General features: G+C 59.8%; 1 protein-coding gene across 1 annotated transcript in view; it reads right to left on the bottom strand.

Moving 5' to 3' along the window:
* Positions 1-19,335, bottom strand: part of PPP2R2C (protein phosphatase 2 regulatory subunit Bgamma) — an 85,493-nt gene that overhangs the window by 22,025 nt on the left and 44,133 nt on the right. Inside the window, exons 2-5 of the mRNA XM_053923312.2 lie at positions 13,921-14,018; positions 11,657-11,822; positions 10,397-10,509; positions 7,125-7,302 (exon numbers count right to left, since the gene is read on the bottom strand). Of these exons, the coding sequence (XP_053779287.1) occupies positions 7,125-7,302; positions 10,397-10,509; positions 11,657-11,822; positions 13,921-14,018 (555 nt within the window). The remainder of the gene's footprint in view (positions 1-7,124; positions 7,303-10,396; positions 10,510-11,656; positions 11,823-13,920; positions 14,019-19,335) is intronic.

The following is a 19,335-nucleotide window of genomic DNA, read 5'->3' on the forward strand; positions in this document are numbered from 1 at the left end:
GCTGGTCTCCGCCCCTCTCCATAAGAGAACTCGAACACCTTGCTGGGCCTATAGGATGGGTCCTGATCACATGACCATGGCTCCGACCACACCCGGGGGACTCAGCAGAGCTCAGAAAGAGGGGCCTGCCCGCCCCAGAGAGAAGTCTGTGACTTCCTGCCGAGGATGCAGGAACAGAATGGAATGGGACTCGGGAGGACCTTCTGCACAGCCACCAGGTTCACGGAAGTTTTTACAGAAACTCCATCATCTCCCACTGCCAAGGGAGATGCCCCACTCCCAGCGCCCAACATCCATAGCCACGGGGCTCCCCCCAGCACCGCGCAGCATGGCCGGCCCTCAGTCCTGCAGCCTCGCGGATCCCAGGCGGCGGGCCGTGAAGTGTCAGCGGGGAGTCCACTGTGCCTCACCTCCGTGAACCTTAGCCCCCCTCACCTGTGTGGGGCACAGGGACAAACGGCCATCACAAGCCCACTGGGCCAATCTCTACTGACCACAAAGTGGGCCGAGCATGTGAAGTGAGCAAACACGGCTGGTGCGTGCTGCGAGCAGCTCACGTGAGAAGCGGCGGTGGGCAGCAGCCCGCACACACCAGGAAGCACACTCACAAGCAGCGATGGGCTTAGTAGTGATGCCTCAGCAGGTCACTCTGCGGGCACAGCACCGGCCTGACCTGGAGCCACAGTCAGCCCCCAGGAGCTGGGGAGCGCAGCGCCCCGCAAGAGTGGGCCCCCACTCCAACCCCAGGAAGGATGTGCCCAGCACTGCACACGCAGGTGGCAGAGCAGAGACAGAACCCTGGCTTCCCTCCTTCCGGACCCTGCACCTCTGTTCCAGAGTGATTGTGTCTCCCCAACATGCAGGTCCCCCAAGGACACCGCTGCCGGGCTCACTGGACTGGCTCGTGTCCTCTGCAAGGTGGGCACTGAGAATGGGCGGGGGGCTCAGGGATGAGAAGCGTGTGGCCTTGGGCTCCATCGATTTAACTGAGCAAGGCCGGCTTCACCCAGATGTCACAGCAGGAGCACGCTCTCGGGATAGGAGAGGCTGTTGCCATGGTGACAGAGCTGCCGAGGAGTAAGGATGGAGGCAGCTCTGCCCAGGGCCACGAGGGGCTTCCCACGCAGGCCCCCAGGGATGCTGGCTGTGCAGGTGCCCGGCAGCCTCCCACACACGGGGGCGGTCTCACTGGGGCACAGCCAGCAACGCAGCTTTCTTTCCAGAAAGTTTTCTCAGAAAGATGACCTGGCTGTAACAGCAGCTGGGAGCACTCGGGCCAAACAACGTCAGATGGATCAGAGGCTTCCTGGCACCCGTGCTGCTGCGCGAGCTTCACAGGCTGCCGCGGGCGGACGCCACAGCTGCGGGCTCCAGCAACAGGATATTATTCTCTCTCAGCTCTGGATGAGGGGAGGCCAAGACCAAGGTGTCCGCAGAGCTGGGGTCTTTGAGGCCTCTCTCCTTGGCCTGCACATGGCCACCTTCTTGCTGTGTCCTCTCCTGGTCCTTCCCCTGTGTGTTCGTCCCTGGTGTCCCTCTGTGTTGTGACCAAACCTCCTCTTCTTATAAGGACGCCAGTCAGACTGGCTCAGGGCCCATCCGACAACCTCGTGTCACGGTAACGACCTCTTTAAAGCCTGTACCTCCGCGCCGTCCCCTTCCGGTGTCCTGGGGTCACAATTCAGCCCATGACAGCCCCCTTCCCATCTCTGCAGAGAACCTTGACAATGACGGTGCCAGGTGCCCGGGAAGAAGAGCCCAGATTGCTGGGGGCAGGTGGGACCATGGGGGAGGGGCCTCCCGGCCTGACTGCTCACTGCACAGCCCATGGGAGCCCTCTCGTGTTGTCTGTGGGCGGGGAGCCAGTCTACAGGTCCCCACCACAAGCCAGGTTACGTGATTCCCAAGAGCTCAGACAGGAAGCAAGCACTGAGTTCGGAGTCACGAAGACCAGGGCTTGACCACCCAAACCCGCCGTGCAACAGCCGTGGGGCTTACGGAAACCTTCTCAGCATCCCTGTGCCTCGCTCTTCTCATCTGCAGAATGGGTTGGTCATATCCACTTTGCAGGGCTGCCCTAAGGATTTAATGCGATGACCTACGTCAAAGGCCCTAGCGCACCGTTAGTACTTTTACCAACAATTAAATCAGAATCAGAGCCTTTCTCTTCCTCTGAATAAACAGGAATATAAGCAGGTTGCAGAAGCGGCAGGGCTCGCTCGGGTTTCTGCAAGCTTGGAGGGAAACCTGGGAGGAAGAAGAGTGGGGACTCACTCCCAGATGGCTGTCTTCTCCTGGCTCTGAGAAGGGGCAAACCGGGAGCCACCCCAACTTCCCAGGGCTCCTCGCCCAGGAGCGCCGCCAGATATCAGCCGCACGGCTGGTGCTGTGGGAGGGACATTCCGGGTGCACGTGAAGGGGTTTGCAAGGAGGCTGGAGAGTCGGGGAGGGTCCTCCGAGGCAAAGGCCTGAGAGTGAGCAGGCGTAATCTGGGTGGAGGGCTGGGGTCGGGGGGACTCGTAAGGCTGAGGAGGTGCGAGAGGCCAGAGCCCTGAGAGGGAGGCAGAGGAAGGGAGCAGGGCTGTGGCCTGGGGTCCACAGGGTTTCCACCAGGAGCGTGTCATAGCAATGCCACGGAGGCCTGTCAGGGAGGGCCGTAGGCACCACCTTCCTGGCACATCCCCACATCAGAGGAAGCAGGGACACACACCTGCCAGAGCTCACGCATCCGCACAGTCCCCAGCCTGTGCTGTCACGATGTGAAAAGCACCTGCTTTCCCTTGGGGTCTGAAACAAGAGCCAGGAAGCATAACACCACAGATGGGGCTGGAGGGGCAGTCTGCATGTCTGGGACGAGGAGGGGCGTGGCAGCTGAACACCCCCCTCAGAGCTCATCTCCGGGGAGCAGGGGATGGCAGCACCACCTCCACGGGGGGCCTGGGGTCTGCTCTCAGGCTCTGCCACGTCCCGCTGGGTGGCTCTGGGTAGGTCACCTAACCTCTCTGTGGCCTCTTCCTCCTGTAAAGGGGGCATGTTAGCGATGCCAATGCCACGGTGTGGCCGAGAGGATGAACTGGGTTAACGTGTGCAAGGTGCTTAGAGCTCCGTCTGGCCCCGAGGGAGTGCGGTGGTCAGGGGGCCAACTGCGGAGGTGGCTGCCAACAGAGCAGCACCATGGACAGCGCCCGGAGCCACCGGCCACGGAGGACTCTCGCCCACCTGGCCTTGCTGAAGCCCCAAAGCCGCTGAGTGCTGGTCACAGTTTAACCACAGGTTTTCCAAGTGGAAAACTGATTTGGGGGATCCAGACTTGGGTCCTCCTGAGTGGATGTATCCCTGGGTCCTCTGCGCAGCGGTGCTGGGGCAGCATGAAGAGAGACAGCCTGTGTGGGGCCGACAGTGGTCGCAGGTCTGCGGCATTCCACCTGCCCAGCCCCGGCACCAGAGAGGCATGACCCACAGAACAGACCAGAACGGGGAGGCTTAGAAAGGCTGAGTGACTGTCAGGGATACTTGTGAGTGACAGAAGCTGGCCAACCTGCTTTTGGTTTTTCAGGCAGCAGAGAGAGCCTGGCAGGTGGAGGGGCCTTGGACAGTCCCCTCCATTGTCCCCTGCTTGGGGGAGAAGCCCAGGACTCAAGCTCCTGTGTGCTGATGAGGTTTGGGGGCCCAAACTGCTGCCTCACCACCCAGCCCAGCTCCAGGGCCGCTCCAGAGACAGGAACTGGACCCTTGTCCCAGACCGAGGGCTGGTGGAATGCCAGCTTTCGCCATGAGAACCCACTCCAGGGTAGGAAAATCAGTGGAACCATCTTTACGATTCTCTGGTGCTGAAAGGAAAGCAGAGGCCCATCCGCCGAGGCCGCCCGCCCATGCAGCACGCTACCTCCAAGATGCACCGACCTCCAGAGAAATCACCCGGCACTGCCCGACGATCTCAAAATGTCAGCATCAAGGACGGGAGGGTTTGTACAGAGAGGCGAAGCTGACACTGGGGCAAAAAAATAAACAATCAGAGAAGAGGCAGGAATTCTGAGAACCAGCCTTAAATATGTGAAGGCCCGTTGTTTAAGGGGGAAAATAATGCCAGCCACCCTCTGGGGCCCGATTCGTGCCAGCCCTTGTGTGGCCGGCTCCTCTGCCCCTTACACAGGTCCTCCCGACGAGGAGCTTGGTCCAGGCTGCATCGGCGTAACGCGATGGCCTGGAAATTAGCGAATCAGAGCCCAGGTCTCGGGGCCCAGCACCCACACGCTTCTCTGTGGTGTCTGGGACTGAGCGCCCTAGAGCCCAGCTTTACAGGGAGGTGTCCGTGTCCCAAGACCAGATGGAAACCGAGCCTTCCTGCTCCTGAGTCACCATCTACAGCCCTTCGTGAGTACCTACTATGTGCCGGGCCCTGCGTTACGTGTGGGGTACCAGCAGGGCGCAGACTGGGGTCCTAATCTCAAGCATTTCACCAGAACGTGAGGGAGGCCCAGTGTGACAGGGAGTGTGGGCCCAGGGGGGCTCTGACCCACCTGGGAGGGGCACAGAGTGGCCACTGCACAGGTAGCCAAGCGAAGGGGGCCAACGGGAGCCAGCCTGGCTATGAGAGGGAGAAGGATGGTCAGAGATGGGTAGCAGAAGGCAGAGCACGGCCCCAGCCCTGTAACGTGAAGGGAAACCCAGAGGCCTGAGGTGTGGGCAAGCCTGATGCAAAGGACCCTGGGGAGGAGGGCAGGGCGGGTCACCAAGGGCCGAAGGACACCATTGAGGGAGTCAGTCTTTGTCCAGGAGCTGGTGGGGACAGATGTGGTCAGACCAGAGGGTCCAATGAGCCACTCTCACAGCTCCGTGGGGGACGGGCAGGCTGGACAAGGTGGGATTCAGACAACAGGCCAGCAGGACCGGTATGGCCGTGCTGAGCCTCTGACAAAGATGGAGAGGAGGACCTGACGCCAGAGCCGCAGGGGGAGAACGGAAGGGCCTGGCACCTCTTCCCACCCTGTGGGCGAGGGAGGAGGCCGGGGGCCCTTGTGTTAAGCCTTGGTGGCAGACTGAGGGAGGCTCTGCACCCACGCGTGTCCCGCACAGAAGAGGCTCGGGAAGTCCCAGCCCCTCCCTCCATTCAAAGCAGCCAGTTCTGCAATTAATGGCCAAAACAAGGCCCACTTTTCACCCTTACCAAAAAGCTTCCCTTTCTCTTTAAAACCTTTGCTAAAATGCAATTCTGCTTAACTGGAAAGTCTTACTATTTGGACACAAGGACACAGTAATGCAGCTGAAACCTCCCTGAACAGCGGGTGGCAGCAGGACAGGTCAAGACACCAGAGAGCCACCGTAGAGGCATGAAGCCTCCCAGGTCCCAAGTCCCCTGGCAGGTACTTGCTCAAAGGGCGTCTCAAGTTCAGCGTCAGGTGCAGCTCAGCGTCAGCTGCTGCTTCTGGGCCTCCTCCCGCACTGGAAATGAGACGCCTTTTCTCGTCGCTTGGCTGCTATCTGACCCATCCTCACACCCACCACCCGCGGTCCTGACAGCGTCCCTGACACAGGCGCCAGGTCTCCCTGAGTCCTGTCACTGTGGTGGCCAAGCAGCAGCAGGCCACGTGGAGGACACACGCGGCGTGATTCCCTGAACACCCAGTCTAACCAGGGGGGTCTGCAAGCCTCCCTGACCCTGGAGACTCGGCCCTCTCCTTCCTTCTGCCCAATGGGCACTGGGGCTCCACAGGCAAGGGCTGCTGGGACCCCCCCCCTTCAGCAGAGTAACACACACTCCACCACCTCTAAGGGCCAGGATACTTTCATATTCAACCAACTACCAATTCATTTTCACAAAATTGGAGGCTACACACAGGCAGGACCGACAGCCAGGAGAGCCCCCTGGTTCCCATGGGGACCCCCAATCCATGGATGCTGCCTTCCTGTCACTGGGCCTCACCCCCCGACCTGGTTTAGATCCTAGGGTCAACCACTATTCCTGCTGCCGCGCATACACCGCCAGCCCCACGTCCGTTCGTTCACTTGGCAAAGCCACCTCCGGGCTCCCTCTGCACCAGCCCCCGCCTGTGGCTTCAGCAGATCAGGCTGGGGAAACATGCTCGCCAGCACACTCACCAGTCCCACCCAGGGACCAGCTCGCAGCCCTGACCCCCCGCTGGCAGGCCGGATGTTTTACATGCTCTTGTGTTAACGGTTTCCAACCTGTCCCTCCAGGAGGGCTGGGCCTCTGTCTGATTCCAGCCTCGGCAACAGGGCCTCCCTCACACACATCTGGGAGGTGTCCTTCCAAAGAGCTGTCTGGTGTCACAGTGGGAAACGCAGACTTGGGGGCCGGGCTGGGACACTGGCCAGGAGTGAGCCCTGAGCAGGTCAGTTCAGACTCCCCGTGACTCAGTTCCCTCACATGAAGAGGAGGATCGGGGTAGTGCCTATGTCACAGGGCTGCTGTGAGGGTGGAATGAGTCACATTAACACGCATTGATGTCGGACAAGAGCCTCACTGTGAATATTATCACCGTCAGTCTTCAGCATAGCGACAGCCGAGCAGCCTGCCTGCTCTGTCCCCTGCAGCCCCGCTGGGCCACCTTAGCACTGCCCCAGGCCCACAATCGTGCGTCACCAGTTCATCCCTCACCAGTCAGTGGGGGCTGGACTCAGTCCTGTGGCCCCTCGCTTGTCCAAACACAGGGGGCCACCAAGCAGGGCCCTCCTTGACTCCATGTGGCTGGGCTTCTCACACCCCAGTTGTCTCTCTAAGCCCTGGGTGGGGCCCTAGGGAAGGGGGTCCAGAGGAGACTTGGCCAATGGCCTCAGGTGGGTCGGCCATCCCTCCCCCACCCTCCGGAGGGCTGACTCCAGCACTATCTCCCCCTTCATCCCTGGTGAGGTCCCAGGGTGACAGGGATCCCAGCCACCGTGCAGGTGACGAGGGTCAAATGTAACCTTCACAGCCAGTTTTACAGCGTTTGTAAATGAACTCGGCACGATGTCATGTCTGGGCTTCAGTCACACACTGTAGACTCACCGACGAAGGTGAGTGAAGCAGAAGCCCCCAAGCCCGCTCGCTTACCAGCAAGGCCGCCATCCCCACCCAGAACCCACGGCGGGGGCGCAGGTGGGGCCGCAGCGGGAAAGGATACTGAAGCTCCTGTCGGTGATGGCCAGGTGCCAGAGGTTGATGCGCAGGTCGTCCGCTGACATGTAGGTCTCACAGTCGCTGTTGACGGAGATGGAGTTGATGTGGTAGGTGTGGCCGTTGGCGAAGACCCTCCGTGGGCTCACCTCCACCATCAGGTCCATGGGCTTCAGCACGGGCACCTACAGGGGAGCAGGGGCACCCACCCCGCACGTGTGGGAAATCGGCAGTGCCACGTACCCAGTGTCCGTCACCACCAGCCCGGCAGCAAAGCCCACCTCCTTCGCTTGGCCTCCTGGGATTGGCTCTGAGCCCACCATGTGACGCTTAATAAGTGACTGACCCCTCTGCACCCCAATTTCCACATCTTTAAAATGGAACGAGAAGATCCCATAGCAGAGTCCACTGATTCTCCACCAAACCTTGGCAACCAGTAAGTGACAAGGGGCTGCCCAGATAAGGACTACATTTCCCAGTTGCCCTTGTAGCCAGGTGTGGCCACATGACTGGTCCTGACCAATAGGATGTGAGTACAGTGATGCCTGACACTAGGGGCTCAGGTGGTTAAAAGACGAGTGTGCCATTTCTACCCTCTCTCCCCTTCCACTGAAGGAAGCTTTAGGGGTGGAGGCACAAGGAATGGAAGGGACCTGTGTGTGCCCAACGGGGACACCCACACTGCACAGTTCTAGGAAAGGGAAGGACATTTTCACGAGCCCTGCCCTGCAATGCTGGGGTCATTTGTTGGGCCCACAGTGTAAGCCTCACTCGCTTGGAGGGCGTGCGTGAGGAGGGCTGAGACAGCGTCAGTGAGCGTGCCTTTGCCTCCTGCCGTGCCCTCCCCCTGCAGCGCTCACGCCGCCGGACACCTGGCGAACCGCGACTCCTCCTGAGAGGCCCAGGGCAACAGCGCTCTGGGAGTGCGGCTGCCCTGGTAGGGAGGGGCGGCGTGTAGCCCACACCGCAATCGGGGCTCTGGGCCAACACTGCTGCGCGTGCCGTGGCCCCAACTGCGAGGTCTTCCAAGGTGCGGCCTCATCGATCCTTCCCAGGCGTGGCCTGGGCTCGATGCTCAGGAAGTGAAAAGGCCAGGTGCCAAGGTGAACCTGACTTGTCTAAATCATGGGGTCAGGAAATGATGGAGTCAGGCCGGGACTCGGTGTGACCGCTCCAGTGGGTGCCCGTGTGGAGAGGTGCAGACCTGAGGCCTGACCGCCAGCTCCACTGGGGATGTCACACCTCTGGCCTCAGTTTCCTTTTCTGAAAAGGGGTGGGGGGACGCTGGTGCCTGCTCAGAGTTAACATACAGTGAGTCTCGGTCCGTATGGGGCGCCTTCTAGGCCAAGAGACCGGAGGTGGAAGGACCCGTGTGCCTACCCCTTCCTTCTCCCGAAGCCTCAGGTTACAGTCCAGTGCCGTCTCGGGATGTGTGTGACACGCGGGGGACCCTCAGGTGCTAGGAGGGAAATGAATGGGACTCCTACGGACCACTGGCTCTGCCGCAAATGCCGGGCCCCTCACGAGGCGACAGCTGCATCCTTCCCACCAGAAGAAACTCGCACAGACTCGCTTGGGGCTGGTGGTGGGGGTGGGGTGCCGTCCTCCTGTTACTCAGCGTTGAAGCTAATTGGCTTTCTCAGAATTTACTTGTGCAATTTGACAGTCATTTAGAGGCCAACGTGTTTAAACGTTTATTTCTCCTTCTCGAGAACACTGGTTACCATTTCACATTAACAGTGATTTGCTAGATGCTTCATGCGTGCGCTGGCTAGGTCGTTTCAGAAAATGCGAGTCATCGTCTCCGTTTTGCTGGGGAGGAAACTGAGGCAGGGAGCGGGGGAGTGGCAGCGTGTGGAGCTGGGGGCAGTGTGTATGTGAGCCTGGGGGAGGCGCTGCCACCACCCAGCCCAGGCAGCACCCCACCCCTGCACCCACTCGGAGCAGCCAACACTTACACCTGAGGGACGAGCCGAGGGAGACGGCTTTCATGGGACGGGAATCCGCCTTTTCAAATCAGCTAGAACAGGCAAACCAGGACGGAAGAGAGCAGTCACTTCCCGACACACATCCCCACTCCTTCAAGGCACTCTGAGGCCACCTCCTCTGAGCCAGGCCTGTCCCAGGCACTGGGACACCAAGAAGACTTAGACCTCAACCTGCCCTCAGGCTCTGTGTTCACTGCAGCCTCCCAGGGCCTAGAGCCCGGCCCGGCACACAGTAGGTGCTCCATAAGTGTGTGTGCTGAATGAGTAACTCTAGTTAGCGGTGCGCCGGCACCCCTTCAGCAAACTCGTTGGAAGCGCCCACCCCGCTCCGGCACGGTTCCGGATGCCAGGGACAGATAGGGCAGCGCCCGCGGGCATCCTGTCCTGCTGCCGGGGGGCAGACCGATTTCTATGTCCTCCCGGCAGAACGCCACGAACCAGCCCGCGGCTCTCCCGTGAGGCAGGGACCGCATGCCCATGTTACAGAGGAGACGGGACTCCCCGGGTTCAGAGCCCGCATCTCTGAAATGGGGGTGATGATCCCCTTTAGTGGGACTGTGGTAAGGGGTTCAGTGAGTTATTCCAGCCAGAGTGCGTGGAAGGCACATGCTGGCCACAGGTTCATTCTTGTTCTCGATGAAGAATCGGAGGCTGGCGGAGGCCGAGAGCCCGGCCCAGGGTCACTTTGCCAGGAAGTAGCAGAACCCAGGCCCTGTGACTCCAGAACTCTTTCTTCCACACCTCGCTGCTGGGAGAGAGAAGGGTCCTCTTGCCTTTTAGTCACAGTGAGGACTGCAGTGTGCTTCAGCACGGCTCTCCAGGTTTTTTGTAAATGAAAGGCCACCCTTCAAGCTGAGTTTCTGTAAAGGCTGCGAGAGCCACAGGTCCAGGCCTCCCTGTGCCCCTCAGCAAAGGGCTCAAGTCCACTCAGCTCCGCCCACAACTTCTGTGCTCACTCAGCTGGGCGGCTCCAGGTGACTTCCTGCCTCCCTCTGGGCCTCAGCTTCCCCTCTGTGTGACAAGGGGTTACCGGATTTGCTCTGCAGCCTCAGGTGTGGCTGCAAAGCTGAACGTGCAGCCCCTGGCCCCATCCTCACCAGCTCGCCAGGAGAAGACGGCCATCTCAGCTTGGCTGCTGGGGAAACTGAGGCACGGAGCAGGGAAGTGACCACAGACAGGACCTGAACCCAACTTGGGCTCAAATCTCAAGGGCCCTTCACACCCTAAAATCCTCATGGTTTAATCAAAGAACCACAGGTGTGCTTCCCACTCGCTGAAGCCAACATCTTACCTGCAGGGACGTCACCGTGGACAGGTCCTTCAGCTTCCCTTCTTCATCTTTCAGGTTATAGCCCTCAGGCCTTTTATCTCGTTCAGTAATCTTCCACAATTTGATAGTTTTGTCTTTAAAAGCAGAGTGAGACAAGACGCAGGATTACACAGAGAAGGGAGCATCCACCCTGGTCCGCTCCATACGGACCTGTCATCCAGAAATTACTCAGCTGTCACATGCGGGTCCTCTCTCATTTTCCCCTGTGTAAGCGGATGCAGCGAACACCTTTGCGTATGGGATGCCTGTCTTCCCTCCCTAGCTCCTCACAATGGACCCTAACGGTGACATCACTGGGTCAAAGGGCATGACACGCTTAAGGGCACTTTCAGTCTCTCCGCTGACTTCCAGAAAGACTGGACTGGTGTCACCTCACTTCACTGTGACCACACCCCAGAGGGAGCTGTGTCAACCAGGTGCACAGATGAGGAAACTGAGGCTCAGCGCACTTCCCCAAGGTCGCAGGGCTGGGACAGAGTGCAGGCCTGTCCGCTCGCACCCTCAGGCGGCTCTGATGATGGGGTTGAGAAGAAGGGGGGCGAGCAGAAGGCAGAGCACGTGGCAAGTGGAGCCTCTGGCCCCAGGCCCAGTGCTGGCAGAGGCAGGACCGCCCCAGGGGCCCCACCCTCAGAAGGGACCACCTCGAAGCAGGAGTCCAGCCGGGAACCTCCTCAGGGGCCTGAATGGCAAAGGGCCAGCCAGGTTCCTGATCCTGTGCGTGGTCACACCACCTAGGGATGACCCCCTCTCTGGGCAGACTGGGGTTCTGGGGTGCAGAGGAAGAGGTGTCCCCGTGTTCCCTGGCCTGGCCTCCTTTGATGGGAATGTCAACCCTCCACCCCGGAGGAAAGCATCCCCAACGACGTCATGGCACCGCCGTGTAAACCATGGGAACAGCCCCGTGTCCGACAGGGAAGAGGCTGAGGACGCTAGAACACGCTCACTGCACGGAATTCACGTGCTGCTCAACGTGGTTTGTTAGGAGCCCCGCAGACTGAGAAACATGCTCAGTTCACCAGGGAAGTGAGGTGGGAAATTGCACTTGATGATGAACTGCTGCATCACACGCCCACAGCTGCACGTACTCACGCTCAGGCACAGAGGCACACAGCCACGCACACGCTCGGGCGCACAGACACACACGCATGTGCTCGGGCACGCACCACCCACACGCTCGGGCACACAGGTCCGCGTGCGTGCAGGCGCGCCGCGCTGCCTCACCGTTGGTGGACAGCAGGGAGTGGGCAGCGTTCTGCTGGGGGAGCCATTTGATCTTGTTGATTTTCTCCTCTATCTCCAGGCTCTTGAGATAGTCGAACTCGGGCTCGTGGCTCTGGAAGGTGCTGTAGACATCATACTCGCCCTGGTTGTGAGGAGCATTCTTGCTCTGCAAGGAGAGCCAGACGGGGCCTGAGCTCCAGGCCAGCAGGGCAGGTGGGACCAGGCCTGGGGCTGGGGTTGGGGCCGGGGTGGATTAAACCACAGAGGGCCTGACAGCCATGGCGACCGGGTATCCAGCAGGACCCCAGGACCCACCCAGGGGTCAAAGGAAGCCCTGCTTTTTAAATCGCCTTGCTGTGTGCTGCGGCCAAGCCCCCGCTCCTCCTTGGCCTGATAAGTTAGGACAACAGTAACAAAGCTAGCTCATGTTTATTGAGCACCTACTATGTGCCAGACACCAAGCTACGTGCGTCTTACGCCTCATCTCCTGCTAGCCTCAAGGCCCCTCTGTGTTGGGTACCGTGACTCTCCCCATTTCACAGGAGCAGCAACTGCAGGCTCAGGGGTGACTGGACCAGCCAAGGCCACGTGTCCACAAAGTGCAACTCACTCCCCAAGGTCTGACCTGCTCCTCACATCCAAGTGTCCGGCTGGGCCTGACTGAGGCACGAATGCATTTTGAAGCAGACTTTCCACTGGGGCAGAACATGCTGTGACGTCAGAACCAAGGTAGAATACTGTTCCCTGACTTTCCTCGGTGGACGGGTCCCGCCCCAGTATGGGCAGCCCCCACCTGGTGAAGACCCCGAATAGTGAGGCGAGGAGTCCACCCCGGGCACCAGGGGCCACATTCCCAGCAGACGATTCAAATTTACGTGACAATGTGGAAATGCAACCGGAAACATAACTGCCCGGGAGCAAATCCAAGACACTCAACCAGGCACAATGTCAGGTTTTGTGATCATTTTTTTAGAAGTCCCTATTCCATTTCTTTACCTGCCTTGCTTCCAGGAAGCTTTAAAGTTCTTCAATATTTGTGCATCTAATTCACTACGTCTCCCTTCAGCACCAGCTACAACAGAGGTCAGCGGGGCCAAAATTAAGAAAAAAACTAAAGGAGAAAAATTCAAAACCAAGAATCTGGCCTCACTCATTAAATTTCTTTCTGCGGTTTGGCAAAAAACAGGCTTGGCTTTGCAATCCCCGGTGGGGTGCGCTGGCTGCTCCGGTGAAACAGACACGCTCCAGCCATGGCACCGCGTGGACCCCACGTGTGGGCACCGCGTGTGGACAACGCTGTGTCCTCACTAAGCTGCCCCAGGGCCCCTGGGCTCCAGTCCTGTCTGTGAAGTGAGGGTGACCACAGCACCCCCAGGGCCGTCGTGAGAGGGGCGCTGGGAGCAAACACAGGTCAAGTCAGACCTCAAGGGGGTGACGCTTAGGGACTGAATGAGACCCCCCTTTTTTCTCCCCCCTCCCACTTTCCCCTTCCCCCCCGCCCCCGCCAGCTCCTGGTCCAGTCTACGAGCCCAACACGTGTTTGATGCCTCAGCTGCCCCCTCTCAGTCTTGGTTTCAATCCCTGGGGTTTGCTCACTAGCTGGGGTGACTACTCCAAGTGTCCTCATCTGTGAAATGGGGGGTCAGTCCCCCCACTTTGAGGTGGGCAATGAGAGTAAATGAGAAAAGTGGGTAGAGAATGTAGCAAGGTATCTGCACATAGTAGGTGCTCAACAAGTGGGAGCTTTTTTATCACGAGGTTCTTCCAGTGGTTCGAAAACAGTACCCCTGGGTGCAGTGTTCCAGGCCGTGCCTGTCTTACCCGAATTCTAATGGACCACGACGGTCACTGGGAAGGGACCCAGAGCCAAGCAAAACCCCCAGCCCAGCCCGAGGGCCGGCCCCACAGCTGCCAAAGGGCCTCACACCCTCCCAGCGTGGCCATGGCTGGGACAAGGCCAGCTCACCCAGGCACAGGGTAGTTTACTTGGAGGCCTGTCCCGGGACACCAGCTGACTCTGCCTTCCTGCTTCTCCAGGGCCCGGGACGCAGAGGCAGTCCACAAGCATCTGCTGAGCAGGCCCGGAGGGCTCCCTGCCCTGGACCTGCCGGGTGCCCGCCCCACACCCCACCCAGCACACCCTTGCTGTCCGGCCCCAGGACCCTGCTGGGAAAGCAGGGGAGCTTCCCCAGGGACCCACCCTGGTGGAGTGCAGGGTGGCACCCTGCAGGATACAGCCCCCCACCCACCAGGCCCCGTCACACCTCGGGTTCCCGCTGGAAGATGACGACCCGGCCACCCTTGTCGCCTGTGGCCAGCAGCTCTCCTGTGTGGTTGAACTCGACAGTAGAGATGATATCGGCTGGCGGAGGGGAGACAGGAAGGCGTGGCTCGTTAGTGCCCCAGTGCTGTGCAGTTCAACACCCCCAGAGGCCCTGCGCCCCTGAGCCGGGCCACCACCGGGCAGCAGGAGCCCGAGGGGTGGGGGCCCTGAGCAGGGGCCAGCTGCCCCTGGCCCCGCCCTGCTGGCTGCAGAAGAGAGACCTGTTCTTGGGCCTCCTTCCTGCCTCCTTGCTTCCTTCCAGAAGCAGCTGAAGGGTTTCCTCCTGTGCCAACTAGGTGATTGGGATGCAAATCAGACACCAGCCCAACTCTGGGGGCTACTGAGACCGACTATGCCCCTTCCTCACCTCTGTCCCCCCACTGCACTCCCCATGGATGGGACCCCTGTGATCTTCAGGTCTCTGGTGGGGACTCTGTAGGCACAAGAATCCCAAATCTGACTATAACAAACTGAATCCACTTTCAAACAAACTGCAGATCTGACCCACCTCCCCAAGGGCCCAGGTGGCCACTGAGCTGCCCACCCCCTACTTCCTCCTTACCGCTGCCAGGGGGACAGTGGGTGTCTCCGCTCATCACCCTCCATGGTCCCCAAACCAGATCCGATCCCTCCCAACTTCCCTCCTCCGTGACGGCCCCCACCCTCAGGGGACCCACCCTGCTAGGGCGCCCAAGGGCCCCCTTGACTCCCTCCTTGCCCTCCTCTCACCCTCCTGGCTCAGTCTTCGCGGCGCACGCATTCCAGCCCCCTCTCTATCTCTCCTGGGTGGATGGCCACGCAGCCTCCTACGGAGTCCTCGCTTCCTCCCTGCCCTGGCCATGGCCCGCCTCAACGGGGAGGAGGAGAGAGGGAGCTCGCTCAAAAGCCACCAGTGGCTCCCCATCTTATCTCAGAGTAAAGCAAAGGTCTCCCAGTGCTGAAAGCTGTTTGTGACTTGCAGTCCCCGGAGGCAGACCCCATCAGGACCCCAAAGCTTCTGCCCTCTCCTGCACCAGCACGTGGAACCTAGTGTGGCTGCCCACCCTGCACCCGGTAACCTGCCCCCACTCCTGGCTCCGGGGTGGCCCTGGGATTTCCTTGGGCCTGTGGGACTCCGGCAGACAAGCTGCTGCCAGGGGAAGGACCTACCCAGACTAGCCCATGGGTCCTGGGGAAGGGAGGGAGGAGGCCAGAGGACTTGTCTGTGACAGAGCCCACCCCCTCAGCCAAGCCAGCCCCAGGCAGGGCCCTGCGGGCCCAAACAAGCCTCATCAGCCAAGTCAGTGGACTCACAGTTACAAATATTTTGTGTTGAAAGCCAGAGAGTTCCGTGTTTCTAACTCAGTTCAAGGTAACCGACACCCTCTCTCCAGCCTCACCTGCCCCCACTCCCCACCCAACTGGTCCACTCCTACTCTGGGCTCCTTGCTTTTCTCAAAAGTACCAGCTGCCTCTTGTCTCCAGAGCTCTTCTCTCGGCATCAAGTGCTTTCCCCGCTTTTACTCAGTAAGTGTGTTTTCCTTGTCCAATCAGTGCCTGGCAGAGGCAGCCCCGGACCAGCACCAGCCTTCTGAACCACGGGTAAACGCCAGCCTTGCCGGCCAAGGGGAGGGGAGAAAGAAGGTGTGTCGGAAGCAGATGACAGGCTGGACGTGTTCATCCATCAAGAGAAACGCACGTTTCATTAAACTTAAAAAGACCAGACCAGACCAGGAAAGCGGCGCTCGGGGAAGCACTCACTGATTCGGAAACGCTGGACACGGCCCTCCGCCCGGCCAGGGACTCGGACCGCCACGAGGCAGAGCCGCAGCCCGGCACCGCTGGGGGCCCGGACGCAGCTCTGGGTCTTGCTATTTCCTATCAGGGCCCCCTAAGGGGGGGGAGAGCAGGATATAAAATTGTATATAAAATGTTTTTAATTATATAGACCAGTGATCACAACCATGTTAAACAGCAAACAAACCGGGCAGATAGAAAAAAGCTGGGAGGGAATTTTCCATCCTGTTAGCAAAGGTTGCTGAAAGGTCATTGACATAAAAGATTTTTTTCTTCTCTTTCTACTTTCCCTGTTTTCTAGATTTTTCTGTAATGAGTGCCTATTTTAATAGCTCTCCTACGATATAAATGGATATGCAAAAATGCACATATTTAACATATATGGTTTGAAGAGATTGTACATATGCATAATTTATATTATTTTTATGATGGGTAATAACAATGCTATTAAATTAAAATGGCAGTGTAACCCCTGGTGCCCACAGCCAGTGTGGGCGGGAGTGCCGGGTGGTTGCCACAGTAACAGACCCTAACGTCTGCGGGCAGTTCACAGTGGATGTCTGCTTCGCACTCCCTGCCTCCTCCGGCCCTCCCCACCCTGAAGGAGGTGGGACCGTGACTTCTGTCTGCAGCTGCGGAGAGGGAACACCCCTCCCTGTCCCCCCTTGACATCCCCATGAGCTCTTCGTGGACTGGCTGGACGTCCTGGCTTGGATCTGGGCCCCAGTGCTTTGGCTGTGTGACCATGGGTTGCTCACACCTCTCCTCCGAGGCTCGGTTTTGTCATCTGCACCACCGGTGGTGTGGCATCTGCTCAGAGTTAGAGGCCCCAGTGAGGCGGTGGAGGCCAGGGGTTCGGGAGGAAGAACCACTACTCAGAGCAATTACCAGCCTTTACCAAACAGAAGGCTGAAGCTCCTTCTCATCCTCCCTCCCGGCCTCCACGGAACTCACGGTGGCAGCTCGGAGGTGTGTGTGACGACTCTGTGACCCCAACTCGCTGTGCAGCATTCGGGGTCCTGTCCACTAGCCCCCGCCCTGTCCATCCTACGAAACACAGAGCAATGACCAGACCGCAGGCCAGGGCATGCATCCTCAAGCCTGTAGGACAACTGACTCTATTCACTGTGACAGCCAGTGTCTTCCAGGGAGAGGTCCCCCAGGGGCCCATGCTGTCTGTGCACCGGGGAGGCCCCCTCTGCTCGGCTGCAGCTCTGGGGAGTCCTCTGAGTGGCAAAGCAGGCTGGACCACCGGACAGGAGGCACCAGCCAACCCCCGGGACCAGGCACAGGAGCCCCATCGGCGAGGACAGATGGGGAGGGAGCCAGAAGGCCACCCTGTGGACCCGTGGAGGCTCAGGAAGAAGTCAGCAGTGCTGTCCCAAGCGGCCAGGCCAGTGGCAGGCCCACAGTGGGAGCTGCAGCCAGAGAGGGGAAGTCAAAGAGGCGTTGTGGGTTGAACTGTGCCCCCCAAAATGTATGTTGGAGTCCCAGCCCCACTGTGACCTGTGACTCAGCCCTATTTGGAAATTGGATCTTTACAGGTGATGGAGCTAAGATGCAGTCATACTGGACAAGAGTGGGTCCCCCACCAATGACTGGTGTCCTGAGAAGAAGGCCATTGAAGACACAGGGACACAGACACATGGGGAGACGGCCACGTGACAACAAAGGCAGAGACCGGAGTGACGGGCCTACTGTAACCGAGCGCAGGTCCGGCTGCCTGCCGCTACGAAAGCCAGCACTCGAGAGGCAGGTGCTGACGTCAAGGAAAGGGGTCTGTTTTCAGGTGCTGGCCACCTCGGAAGATGGGGGACTCACGTCTCAAAGCCCATCTCCCCCTCTCAGTGCGGGCAGAGGTTTTTTTAAGGAGGGGTGGGGGACAGAACAAAGAGATCAGGGGAGGGGGGTGCAAAGTTCTTTACGTGCCGAGGAGCTCCGTCCCTTCTGACAAGGTAAGTGCCAGTCTGGCGCACGTCACCCTGGTTTAGTCATCGGCTCCACATCATCCTGGCTCCGTGGATGAAGGTCAGCACATCTCCCGGGGCCGGGATGCTTGAAAGCTGGAGCCTGTGTCTTTCTGAAGTCAGCTCCTAGGGTTCTTACACACACACGCTGTGCATCCAGGAGCTGCATGTCAGTCAGAGCTCGCACTCACAGAAACAATGGAACGGGGGTAGGGGGTGTCACACTTTCCCACCGCTACAATTTTCCTCTGTTGCACAAGCAGCCAAGGAACGCCAAGGTGTGCTGGCCGCTGGCAGCAGCTGGGAGAGGCCTGGAGCAGAGCCGTCCCCGGACACCCCGATCTCAGACTTCCAGCCTCAGCGCTGTGAGCAAGCACATCTCCATCCCTGTGAATCAGTGAGTGTGGGGGGCTTCGTCGTGGCTGCCGGCCCCCGTGCCCCCACATAGGGAAAACAGAGCTGTGATGACACCAGGCCGACGCCCCAGGCTGCGGCTCCTGCTCGGGCCACGTGCTGGGCAGTTGTGGGCCTGGCCGCCGCAGAGGCAGATGGGCTTGAGGACCAAGCAGCTGTGGATGTGCCTGTGGTCAGCTGGACCCGGTCAGGCTGCAGGGGTGATGCCCAGGACGGGCTCTGGCACAGCCCTCCAGGTGACACCCCTCAATCAGACCCCTGTGGGCCCTCCAGGCGGTCAGATGGCCCGAGGCCAGCAGATGGCCCGAGGTCAAGGTGAAGGGGCTGAGAGAGGCCCGCCCGCTCTCTGCTCTGTTTTCTAGCAGCACAAGCTCCTGGAAGCCGCGCAGCTCCATCACCGGGCTTCTCTCCGAGGGTCCTGCCTGGACCCACTGGGTCAGAATCGCTGGCGCCTGGAATCTGCATTTGACCAAAGCACTGGGCTCGAGGGGCACTAGGGTTTGAGAGCCACCGGCCAGGCGCTGACTGGGCTGGGACGGGGGACCGCTCTCTGCCAGCCACCTGATTCCCAGCAAGGTACAGACATGCCCCGAGCCCCTTCCTGGTCTCTGACATGGGTGGGACGCGGTGGTTTCGGGGCTGTGAGGGTTTAACGAGGGGACAAAGGTCGAAGTGCCTGGCCACGGAAAACTGCCCCCAAATTGTCGCTGCGCCCAGCCCTCCGTTACTACCACGTGCATGCCAACCAAGCCGCAGTGCTGTGTGGGTGTGGGAAGAAGGCGGAAGGGCGAGAAGTCAGAAATGAGACGAAGACAGAGAGAGGCTGTGAGACGTGGCTGTCACTCCACCCCTCTGAGCCTCAGTTTCCCCATTTGTGTAATGGTGGCGGCAGGGGCGGTGCATGCTGGGAGGCTCTGCACACTGCAAAGGGCGGTCCCGCGCCAGGATGAGGAGCCGCTTTGGGGAAGAGGGAGGCGGCCTGGGGTGGTCCAGACCGGTTGCCTGTGTCTGTCTGGGCAGTGGGCCCGGGCTGGCTTCTGTCCTCCCCGCCCTGGCTCCTGGAGGCCATGTCCCCTGCTCTGACTGCGGCCAACCCCTCAGGCCCGGCAGGTGGGCCATGGGGCCAAATGGCCTGGCGACAGGCCACCTTTCGGGCCTTGTCACATCAGTGTGCCCATCAGCGCCCTCGCCAAGCCTGC

Source organism: Desmodus rotundus, chromosome 4 (assembly GCF_022682495.2).
Source record: "Desmodus rotundus isolate HL8 chromosome 4, HLdesRot8A.1, whole genome shotgun sequence".
Taxonomy (NCBI): Eukaryota; Metazoa; Chordata; class Mammalia; order Chiroptera; family Phyllostomidae; genus Desmodus; species Desmodus rotundus.